General features: G+C 38.5%; 3 protein-coding genes across 4 annotated transcripts in view; all 3 read right to left on the reverse strand.

Annotated features, from left to right (window-relative positions):
* The window catches only part of rnf213a (ring finger protein 213a), a 30635-nt gene extending 28819 nt beyond the window's left edge, over positions 1–1816 (reverse strand). The window contains exon 1 of the mRNA XM_005454919.4: positions 1673–1816. The gene's annotated coding sequence lies outside the window, so the exon portion shown is untranslated. The remainder of the gene's footprint in view (positions 1–1672) is intronic.
* Positions 1817–2489: 673 nt separating this feature from the next.
* On the reverse strand, positions 2490–6800 carry LOC109201825 (B-cell receptor CD22-like). Its single transcript, XM_019357473.2, has 9 exons — positions 6749–6800; positions 6317–6664; positions 5961–6218; positions 5001–5246; positions 4769–4859; positions 4657–4699; positions 4333–4436; positions 4197–4256; positions 2490–2711 (listed from the first exon to the last, which is right to left on the reverse strand). Exons 1-9 carry the CDS (start codon positions 6798–6800, stop codon positions 2678–2680), a joined length of 1236 nt encoding a protein of 411 aa, XP_019213018.2. The 3' UTR covers positions 2490–2677.
* A 1155-nt stretch (positions 6801–7955) lies between these two features.
* Positions 7956–11560, reverse strand: LOC102082641 (B-cell receptor CD22-like). Of its 2 annotated transcripts, none has more exons than XM_005454994.4 (9): positions 11270–11560; positions 10848–10941; positions 10501–10758; positions 9418–9672; positions 9215–9302; positions 9090–9144; positions 8842–8972; positions 8706–8759; positions 7956–8580 (listed from the first exon to the last, which is right to left on the reverse strand). In XM_005454994.4, exons 2-9 carry the CDS (start codon positions 10894–10896, stop codon positions 8448–8450), a joined length of 1023 nt encoding a protein of 340 aa, XP_005455051.1. In that variant the 5' UTR covers positions 10897–10941; positions 11270–11560; the 3' UTR covers positions 7956–8447. The 2 variants fall into 2 exon arrangements, with proteins under 2 accessions (XP_005455051.1, XP_019213007.1); XM_019357462.2 differs by having other exon boundaries at positions 10848–11189.
* Positions 11561–12341: the final 781 nt, after the last annotated feature.

Here is a 12341-nt window from a genome sequence, read left to right on the forward strand (position 1 = left end):
GCTGGCCTGTCAGAGACTGAATTGGAAGTCATTTTACAAGAGTGTCACTGAGTCAACTGACCGCCCACATTCATGGCCCGCGAACAAGCATCCAATAAAAAACTGACATTAACCAAAGAGGGGAAAAAAACAAACAAACTGTGAATCCTCACAGCACACTTTAATAGCACTTCCTTGAAAGAAAAATTCAGTTAACACTGACCAAAAGTAGTTCTAATGAGGAAATAAGTCATTCTTTATATGCCATAAATAGTTCAAACATGATGTAGAACATTTCACAAAGAGTAGAAACGGAGAAGGTGGTTTTCCTCCTTCCTTTTCCTCATACTTTCAATAAATACTTCACATTACTTATTAGCTGGAAATGTAAAGGCGATATTACGTGAATGACTGAATAACTCAAAATAACATAAATTCGTGAACCACCCAAGTTAATATTATGCCATTATTCTTTGATTTTGATTGATTTTTAATGTCATGAATGAAGAGTCAAAATTTGGTAATGCTTATATCTGCTGGGATCAATTCATTCAATCCAGCGATGGATAGTTTGCTTTCATTTCTGCATAATTCATCTGGCAATCCCGCTCCCTCTCCCTCTTTGTCAAACGCATGGTCTTCATTGGACTTCTGGTTACAATTTAATCCAACAATTGCTTTGGGCGTTTTCAATCCACTGAGAAAGGCTATTAAGGTTTAAGACATCTGACCCAAATACAAATAAATACATTGTGAAATATAACTGGTTCAAACCAGTTTCATTTTAGAGCCCAACCAATAATGCCTTTTTGTGAGACTGATGTCAATAATTAGTAGGTTTGCAGGAATATAATCAATTTAGTATATGCAAGGAAAGGAAATGAACAATCAGCATCAAGGTCGGTTAGGTCTTTTGCGATTTGATTTAGACTTCAAAGGATTTCTGTATTTCTTAAAAAAGAAAGAAATACATTAACAAATACATTAAACACCATCGCGTGTGTTTAAATCATATCTCTACATTGCTGAAAAGACTGCAAATATCAAGTGGCTATTCCATTCTAGGAGATGAGCTTTCATACTTTCACAGATAAAGGCGGGACGACCTTTTTCAAGAACTTATGTAGTGACTCCTCTTGAAGCGTAAAGATCTTTGGCTTAAAAGTTCGGCCAATCACATGTTCGCTGTGTAAAGAAACGCACACGTTTTACGTCATTTCTTGCGTGCCAGCGCGTTTGACAACAACGAAACAGAGAGAAAGCGAACTAAATGGTCACGAAGTCACTGACAAAATAAAACTGCAGAATCACGACACACTTAGCAGCAGCAGGGAAGGCTCTTAGTCACTCTACGCAGAGCGCTGTTGCTAAAATTAAGTAGCGACTATGCTAACTAGCTTCCCCGAAGCAGCCAGCCTTATGAGCTGCGCAGCTAACATTAGCTTGTGCAGTTAGCTCTGATTCACTCTCCATAATAAACGGAGATACTACTAGAAGGAACGAACGTCAACCAAACTTCATTACCCCGTAACCCACCTGGAGCCATACTCAGACCTGGCCCAAGGCAGCGCAGTCTGATAGCTAATTCTGTTATTAGGATGAGTTTATTCCTACTGTGTCACAACGGAAATTCTGACGTTGTGACAGTCACCCGAAGCTCATAACAATAAATAAAGCTGAGCTGCCTTCCTACCTTCTCTTCTGTCCTGCAAAAAGGAGAAAGCCTGCAAATCATCTCTACTGGTCCCACTACGCAGCCGTCAAAGACACGTCCAAGACCTGCTGTCTCCTCGTTTCCGTATCTACTGAAGTTTCGTTTTGTCAGAAATGGGCGTGAGCTACTAAGTTTACTTTTATAATCACTAATAAAATCGGGGTTTCTTTTGCCTAGAGGGTATGTCTGACAAAGCTAGTTTTCATTCATAGGTAATGAAAGCATAAGTTGAACTCTACTGGAGACAAACGCCCTTTTCTAGGGGTACTTTAGTGCATGGATGCATATGCTGTAAAGTGATTTAAACTCACCTTATTTTTTTCTTAGCATAAATGAATTTTATGAAAAAGTATCTTATGGCACAACCTGTGGATGCAACATCTTAAACATCTTAAAAATATTAGTTTTTATTTGTTTCTCACATACACAAGCTGCCACGAAATGTGTTTTTTATGTGTACCTGGTTTTACAAAAGTTTCACAGGTTGTGATTAAAAAAATAAAGTTCATTTGTTTGCTGCAGTTTATATTTCAGCATCTGAAATGTAGAAAAACAGATTATATTACACAATAATTGTACAGGAAAAACAGTTAAAATGGGGTTGGTCCCATGCGGTCACTTGCCATGTGATGGTGTTTGTTTGTCATTACATTGTACTTTCCTATTGCCTTTAGGCAAGGACAAACTGCTCAGTAGACATGCTCTGTGACCAGCAGGAGGAAATAAGCATGCTGCAGTTACAAACTCCTGGAAATGTGCCCATAATGTGTAAAAGTTTGAGGCTGGCCTTAAATCTTTTAGGAAACTTCATAAAGAACATTCGAAACTGAATGGAATTCTGCAATGTGTCACTTTTGACAGATTTATTTATTTGTTTAACAGCAAAATACTCATGAAAGTAGAAGCACTGGAGCAGCAGATCCTTTCATACATCAGAACAAGTGGCCCTCAGCACAGCAGGCTTGTTCCGCTGACATTTGAAGTCTACATGCAGGCTCCTGCAGGCACTGGGTGATGGCTGAAAACAAATATTTAAAGTCTTAAAAAACAGAGCAGTTTAGTTTGTAACATTTATAAGCTGATAAGAAAAGAATATGCAGTGAAAAATGAAACTGATCTACACCATTATGTTACAGTAAATTCTCAGTAAAGGCCAACATGCTCAAACTGCATATGTTTATTGTTACACTGAGTGTCCTGTGTTGCCTGTGGAATGACCTTTAGTCCTGTTATGAGCTGTGCCTCTCCATAGCTCTCACAGGACACCCACTCACCTACTGGAGAGAGATTTATTTTGAATGTCTTTGAGTCATATTAGACAAAAATCGGAACCCAAGCTCATGCTATGCTCTTACATTTTCAACAGAGGGCAGAATAACCCAATTATGTGTAGTAGTATTTCACACTGTACTGTGGCTGCTCATCAGGGGAAAAAAAGTAGCTCAAGTTGTTAGGAAGCTCTAAGTTTTTCCATAACTCCCCTATAGTGGGTCTTAAATGATGTAAAATGAGTGCTAAACACCCCTTTGTGGACCAATGTGCAAGCAAAATGTTTGGTTAAAGTCACTCAGATCAAACCAGCTCCCTGGATCTTTGCCATCACAACCTTTGATGTTGTAGGTGTTCCTCCCAAGAGTCACTGTAAATCCCCACATCAGGTAGGACGAAGCATTAACGATAATATCCATTAACCTTTAAAAAGTTAAGGGTGCCCCATGGAGACCAAAGGGTAAAACAATGCAATGAAATAAACCTATTCCTGGAATCGGAAAGGCTGTGTATTCTTTACAGGATGGATCTAAATGCACTTGCCAGTAATATTTACACAAATCTAAGGTTGTGAATGTATCTGGCCTTTCCTAGTCTTTCCAGCAGCTCATCAATGAAAGGCAAGGGATAAGAATCGAAACAGGAAATGTTGTTTAGCTTTCTCGAGTCTGGACAAAATTGAAGTTGAGTTCAAGTATCTGACTTAAACACCCAAAATTGGTGTTTCAGCCAAATAGCTGCACTTTGGTATATCGCTTTCATTTTGGGCAGGTCCATTACCGCACTTAGATTACACATTGGAGGGTATGGACTGTCACATTTGAAGATAAAGGAGCAACTTGTGTACAAAAAATAAAACAGTGCTCTAAAATCCTGTGGCCCTAAAATAAAAAAACCGAAAGAATACATTTAGAAATAATGTAGTGAAAAAATAGTAAATAAACGAATCAAGCATCGATAAGTAGAAACCACTAAACAGACAGCATCACAAAAGCTTGTGTTCAGGGTGCTTAAAGACTTGCGGGGGGTTTCCACAGACACAGCATACAAGAAGCATGGCAGCAGAGTCATTTTGCCAGTTAATCTACATTGTTCACTTTGATTGATTGATTGATTGATTGATTGATTGATTGATTGATTGATTGATTGATTGATTGATGTTGTGCAATTTGTGCCTTACACTATTGTCTGGAGCTGAACTGTTATTTATGAAATTTGTTATGTTGAACTTTACCTGTACAGTGTGCTGTAAATGGTACAATCATCATCATTAGTAGAGTCCATCTTCTGCTCCCTGCTGATGACATAGTGGATCAGTGAAAAATGCAGCACAAGTTGAATAATATATTGAAGCTGCAGGGATAGCTCACACGCATGCTTTTGTTCTGCTTTTAAAAACGATCGTTGACTGCATGACTTCTTCCTCTTCTGACTGGCTCATGTCAACCACGGGATAGTTGCAGTAGTGCGTATTCTAGATACAATAATTAATAAGACATCAAAGAAGACATATAAGTTTCCTGCTTGGTGAATTGTACTCAGTCAGACAACACAAAATAACTTGCGAATAACTTGGGTAAACCGTACATGGGTTTCTTCAATAAACTAACTTATTAGGCAACCTCATAATGAGCTAACCTCAAAAAAGAACACACAACCAGTAAGCTTAATAGTAGCGCCATCTGCATGTTTACCTCATTTTCATTTTCTTGTGACTCTGTCCTTTTTGTGCACTGTCTGAAAGAAGAGATTTCCATCACTTTACTGTTGCATGTGTGAGCTCTAACAAATGTAAATACACTTTACCTTCTGATGGCAACAACAGTGACCACGATGAGGAGTGCAGCAATAGAAGTACAGATAGCAATCTGATCTGTGGTGCCTGTCCACCAATATACTGAGGAAACATGGATGTTGCACGTTAAAGTAAAAAAGACTGAACAAGTACAGTTTGTTTGGAAGGGTTGCCAAGGGCAGACTCTTCTTTGCAAAGTTGCGTCTGCACAAGCCACAGTGTTTGGTACATAAATCTATTTACCTTTGCCCCTTAACAGCACTGTAGAGGAGCTGTGACTCCCGTATTTGTTTGTAGCCATGCAGAAATAGTTGTGATCGCCCTGAAAATCCTTCTTCAAATGTAGTTCACGTTGGTGTCCTGCTGCTGAAATGTGATCATTATATATTTTAAACCAGGTATAGTTCTCCACTGCTGGGTTTGCATGGCTGTGGCAGATCAGGGTCTCTGTTGATGGTGTGACAGAAACTGATGTGTTCCTGGGGCCGTCTAAAATAAAGTCATTAGTGAAATCATCTTACATAAATCAGATTCATTATTTTGGTATCTAAATTGTGAGGAAATATTTAATGTGTTGCAGTAAACAACAATGTTTCCATGATTAACTCTTACATACTGCTCATACGCCTTCACAGTATGGCTATTTGAATGCACAAACAGCCACTTGGCATTAGTAAATTAATCATTCATTCTTAATTGAAGTTTTAGAGAGCAAGGACTGTGTATCTGTTAGATTTTGCAACATTCAGTCAATGATTTAAAGTGCTTTTATCTACAATTCAAACTTTAACCTTACATTTATAAAGCATTTTATTCTGTAGATTTCAAAGATTTTATCTGCCGCACACCTATGACCCTCTGAATTATCTTATCATGCACATCATATTTGATCACTCCTATGCTGTTTTACTATTTCACTGTTTAACGAGTCCTTCATTACAATTTAAAAACCAGCAGGCACCTGTCTCTGTGGGAATCTGGGCAAATGTGATGTGAACAGTAACAGTTCTCATAACACTGTCAAGGCTGAACTGTAGAAAAACTTTCAATTTTGTAATATTTTGGGTCATTTTTGAAAAAGTCATCCAATTTCAGGCTGAAAGAATCACATCTCTGGTATTGTTGCTCAGGTCAAATGTCAAAATGGGTCAAATTTGGCCTAAGCAGTATGTAAGGTTTAAAACATCGCTATACAATACTCACATTCAACATCAACATGTAGGACTCCTGAAGTTGTTCCTGTGCTTGTTTTTAGAGAACAAGTGTAGTTTCCAGAGTTTGTGAAGGAGACATTTCCTAATTGAAGCACTCGTCCATCCTGCAGGTATTCTCCATTCTTAAACCAGGTGAAGACAGATGAGAAGTTGCCAGCATCACATCTGTCTGTGCAAGTAAGATTCACAGAGTCGCCTTCCTGGATTGATTCGTGTCTTTTGAGTTTCGTCATGGAAATGTTAAAATCTATGAGAGAAATGAATAACTTGTGTTTCGACATTGTCAGATTAAACAGCAAAGGGGAGTCGAAATTCTTTAAAAAGAAAACAAAAATTAAGTCTTACCAACAATTTTTAGTGTTGACCCACTTTTACCAGTCCATTGGCCCTTTGTGGAGTTGGTTATAAATCTAAAGGCATATTTTCCTTTATCACCTTGCTCCACTTGGTGTATTTGCAGTGAACAGTTATTCCGTTTGTTACCAACATACTGAAATCGTGAAGAGCTATTATTTGAGCCACTGTGATAAATGAACGGCTCTTCATAAATATTTTTATTGTGTCCCCACATGACTTCCTGTACTACGTGTTTGTCAGGATAGGAAAATGAACAAAGAATGACAACAGATGATCCTTTCACCACACACATATGAGGCTGTGGATAGTCTACGTTCCACTTACTGCAGAGAACACCTGGAACAGAAGCATTAATCTTAATTTTCTATTGCTTAAACATTTCGAAATTCCCTTAAAATAAGAAATAAATGTGGTACTTACCTCCAAAGAACAGTGTTAGTGTCAATTTAAGGCTGCTGTGTTCAGTGCACATGTTGGAGCTTTTTTAAGTTACACAAGCATAAAGTTTAGAATCACTAAAAGTTATCAAGAAACGGACAGAGAAAAAGTGACTGTGTCCTTTATCTTCTTTCTCTGCTATGCGCTACTTTCTACATGGTAGGTGCCATCTGGTCATGCAACCCACAGATGCAGTTAACATCTAAGTAAGGTTTTAAAAGAGAGCATGTGAAACCATATAGCAGCATCAGAGGCGCTGTGGTATGTTTTTCTTTCCTCGGCTCTTCTTTTCTAACCAAATGCTGCTGGAACATAATGATTCATTCTCTTGAATCTCATGCATGTCACCAGACGTTTTACTGCCCGCCACTGATTAACAGCTTACACCCATTTCACACAATGAACAGATTTCACAGCAAATTTATAATATGAACCCCTCTGTGGGAAAAATGGGAAACTACACACGTGCACAGCCATTATTGCTAGGTTTGATGTTGATGCATGTAATGTGCCATTACAGTGTTTTATTCACATTATCTTATAATGCATGACGTGTAAAGGCAAGCGGTGGCACACTGAGGCTTTTCTGTGTGGAGTTTCTATGTTCTCTCTGTGTCTGTGTGGGTTCTTTCTGACTTCCTGCCACAGTCCACAGGCATGGGTCACATTAGGTTACTTATTTCTGACCCTGCCTCCTACCCTGGGTAAGCAGGTCAGTCCACTGATGGATGAATGCACTGACTGATCATGTCCACAGTGACAAACCTATCTGAACTGCAGAGAATTTCTATAATTGATGGTGAGGCGAGTGGCTGAGTTCTTGAAGTTTAAGGACATCTGAGAATTTATCAATGTTGTCTCTTTAAGTCGAATCAGAGACAAGAACAATTTGTAGTTCTTTTAAAAAAGCATCCACACACTGCTCTTTACTTTTCTTTCCTACTTCATTTGTCTGTTTTCTTTTTCTTTGCATTATACATCACATACTAATGAAATATTGACAATACAGTACTGCCTCTGGTTACTATTATCCACTGGAATTCATTACAGTAATGTGCAAACACCTTCTTCTTCTTTCTATCATCTCCTTCTCCTACTTTCTAAATTCCCCCTGTGACCTGCTACCTCAGATCTAAAATTGTGTTGTTTGAGTAATTGAAGACCCAATCGCAGGAGACAGAATGTTCAACAGAAAGTGAGCTTTAATGGAGGAAATAAATCCAATACAAAATGGTTTAAAAAGGAACTCCAAATAGCAAAATCCAAAAGGCACAAAGGAGACCAGAACAGTACAGAGTACCATCAGGAACGTAACTGAACAACACGGCAAAGGAACATACATACACACTGAGGGTTGATTAGGGATTACACAACAGAAAATCAGGTGAGGACAGAGAAAAGAGATAAAACGAGACAAACACCAAAATGAATGCTAACACTTGGCAAGAGAATGCAGAGCATTCATATTGGTGAAAAATGGGGAAAATGCACAAATAAAATACAGTACTCACAACATTATAATAATAACACAACAAGTAATAAATAATACAAAATGACAAAGAAATCAAACTGGAGCTGGAATCAAACAGAAAATCCCAAAATCTTGGGACATGAATGGCCAGTATGGGAGTGTGGGCAGGCCACCGTTCCTCTCCTCACAAGTTCACCCAGTGTGACGTCACTAGAACTTTGACCCCTTTAACAAACAGGCTCCCTCTTCAGGATATGGAGGCTGCTTTCTTTTAGGGGAGGCATATATTGGGCCAACTGCCTCCTGTCGGTTCTGCGGGTGGTTCAAAGCTGCACAAACTGGTCTAAGTAATGATACAGAAATGACAGCATGTAACAGAATGAAGTGTCCATAGCTCCTGACAGATACATACATTCCCATATTATCATTATTAGTAGTAGTAGTAGTAGTATACTGTCTGAGTCTTACCTGCACACTGTGCTGTAAATGACATCTTCACTTTGGGTGTTCTTCTGCTGCTCCCTGCAGGTAATATATTCTATCAGCATGTTCCTCCAGTACAATAAATAATATATTTTTATCTTATATTGTTGAAATATCTCACACGTTTGGCCTTCTTTTGTTGTGGAAGTAAATGGCCGCGTAGACGATTTCAGTGGTTTCTCCCTCACTCTGATCCCTCTTTTGTGATTGGTTATCATCACACATTGAGAGCCTGTTGACACGATCTGTGTTCTAGATAAAGTCACAAAGAAGCAACGCACAATTAACAACAATCTTCATTTTTTCTGCTGATCTCTAAATTTGAACTTCTGTTATTAATTAATGATTGTCCAGCAGTAATAGTAGCACCTGTGATTCTTTCTCACCACCTTCCACCGGTGACCTCATTTGCTTTTTGTTAAGTCTGAAAGATAAACAGAATTTATGCGATGTGTTACAAAATTAGTGAAATTTCAAAATCAGGTAACACTCACCTTCTAACAGCAATAAAAGCGGTCACAATGAGAACTACAGCGACTGTTACAATGACAAGTATGTATCCCCAAAACGTTGGCCAATTCTCTGTAAAACAAATTCATTGTTTTAAATCAGTAATGCCAGACCCAAGCAAACTTTTAATGGTTATTGATACGAGTCAGAATGCAGCCAATAGCACCAGCCATTCAAACCTACTTACTTTTAATGTTTAAAGTGACAACAGAGGAGTTCTGACTTCCGTGTTTGTTGGTGACACTGCATAAATACTGGTCACTGTCCCTAGGGTGGAACACTGGCTGATGTCCAACATTTACAGAATCACCTGCAGCTATTCTGAACCACGTATAATTCTCCACGGGGGGGTTTGCATGACTGCTGCAAATCAGGGTAAAGTCGCTGCCAGGGTCTGCCCCCAAAGGTGGTTGCACAAGCACTGTGGTGTTCCTAGGGCCATCTGAAAATTAATTTTATTATTTGTGCATTATCGTTGTCAGTTATCAGTGTGAAAATTGAGAAATATGCAAAGGACCGCATAAGAAGCAACCTTCCCATTCATCCAAGCACTAGGAGTACACTAACCTCCAGATCCTTAAATTAAAGCTGAATATCTGTACTTTGATCACATCTTGCCTGTTTAATTAAAACCCACTGTGCTGGTGTGCAGCGACAAAGTCACAAAAACTGTGTAATTATCCAAAAATTATCCTTGGACGTAATTGCACATTACTCAACTCCATATGAGTCAGCAGTAGGTGACTAGAACTGATGGCAGCATATAAACCCCAGAGCTCTCACGCTAGAGACTGGGGTTCACATCCAGCTTAGATCTGTTATGTTTAGGTAACAATAGCAGTTTAGTTCATAATAAGAAAAGACTGAAGTTTTAATTAAGACTAAATAAATATTGCATGAGAATATTTACATCAGAATTAATGTATTTTAGTGTGCACATTAAAGCTCGTTTGCGTATGTGTTATTCTTAAAATAAGTCCCAGAAGCTTGAGCAGAAATATCATACCAATTAGACAGTCATTAAAAGCCCCTGTGCATGTGACGTAATAGCTCAATGGCTATATGAAAGTATAAATAGTGTAATTCACTGATCTACTTCTCACTAATAATTCTTATACATTTCCCATTATCAGGTTACTCAATGCTATAAACAGTTCAGAGATTTAAGACGCTAAAAGGCAGAATGTAGGAGATCATTACTCATTACTATCTCTGCACTATTAATTATTTATTTCTACCTTACAGTTCTGATCTTGTGTCTTGTACTCACATTCAACATCTATACGCAGGACTCTTGAAGTTGATCCTAAGTGTGTTTTTAGAGAACAAGTGTAGTTTCCAGAGCTTGTGGGGGACAAGTTTCTTAAATAAATCGCTGCTCCTTCGTGTAGGGGCTCTCCATTCTTAAACCAGGTGTACGCAGATGAACTCTTACCACCATCACAACTGTTCATGCAGGTGAGATTTACAGAGTCGCCTTCCCGTATTGCTTCCTTTACAGAATGTTTTGACATAGAAATAGTCAAATCTGAAAGAGCAAAGAGACACGTTAATCTTAATTGTTAAAAGCTTTTATTTATTTATTTAAAAAAAAAAACAGCAGCAACAAAAACTTACCAACAACCTTCAGTACTGGGGCATTTTCTTCATGAGGTCTATTAGACATGGTGTTAAATCTGACAAAGTATCTCCCTGCATCCCTACGCTCCACCTGGTGTATTTTCAAAGAACAATTGTGATATGTGTTTCCGATGTACTGGAATCTTGTGAAAAGAGTTCGTAAACTGCTAGAAATTAAGCGAGCCGTTAAAGTAGCAGGCTTTGCGTGACCCCACAGGACCCTCCTCACTGTTTGGTTGGCAGGATTGTGAAATGAACAAAGAAAAATGACTGAGGAGCCTTTTACTGCACAAATAAGACGCTGCTGATGCTTCACTTTCCACATATTGCAGAGAACACCTAAAAGAGACAGATTCACTCGATAGTAATATTTTATCATTCTTGTAAAACATTAAATAAGATACAAGTGTTGCATTTACCTGACAGAAACAGCAACATTAACATCCATGTCAAATGTCTGTGTTCTTCATACATACTTGAAACTCCTTCCTGATGTTAAAAAGCTCACAAGAAGAGACATTTGCAAGTTTGCATTTGATGTTTTGTTCTCATAACGAACATCTCCTTTTTTTTTCTTCTTTACTGATTTTGTTCTCTAGATAATATGGGCACTGCTTCCTGCAAAGAAAAAAAAAAGACTTAAAATCAGGTCATCTAAACCTCAGTTTCAAGAAACACCATCTCTTGCCGTTTAACTAAGCGCAGTACCGAGAAACCCCATCCCCTGTGCATGTGCGTGACAGTCTGATGCTGCTTTGTTGTGGTGAAAGCAGAGTTAGAGCAGAGGTAGCGCTCGGGAGCCGTGTTTTTTAATCATTTTTTGTTTAACAATGTGCACATTGTGTCGTTGTCAACAAGACACTGTTTCGGTTTATGTGCGTTTCATTTATTTGCCTTTTTGAATTGGGTGATTATGAAAAATAAAGTGTGGAGGTGAAGGGGTGGTGTAAGACTAAAATCTTACAGTTCCATTAGCTGTGAACTGAGAGGTTGACATGATTAGATAAGCAGCTTTTTCTGCATTTCAGGATCATAGGGACTTCATAAGAGCTTTACTAGAATTACTCGGGCTGTCTACTGTGTTTCCTCTCTTCAGATGCTCTGCCAGGCCTTTGCTGCAGTTGCATTCACTTGTTGCTCCTTTGTGAGTCTTTCTGCCTTCTGTTCTGTCTTCACTAAATGAATAACATGCTTGTGATCAGGTTATTGACTCAGCCACTTAAGAGCAATTTGTCTTCAGATGTTTTTGGGTTGTTTTGCAGCTGCGTTGTGGATCTTTACCATCTGTAGCCTAGCCGCTTTTGCATTTATCTTCTTTCAAATGATCACTACACACATTTTTAATGCTTTACCTTTAATGCTGCAGTAATAAAAACACGTTGTTTTAGACATTAGCACGGGGGGATAATGGGGAAGGTGAGTATATGTAATGCATAACGCTTGACAGGAAATAAAGCGTGTGTCACTTTTGTTAGTAACCAGCTTGAGAAA

This window comes from Oreochromis niloticus, linkage group LG4, assembly GCF_001858045.2.
Source record: "Oreochromis niloticus isolate F11D_XX linkage group LG4, O_niloticus_UMD_NMBU, whole genome shotgun sequence".
NCBI lineage: Eukaryota > Metazoa > Chordata > Actinopteri > Cichliformes > Cichlidae > Oreochromis > Oreochromis niloticus.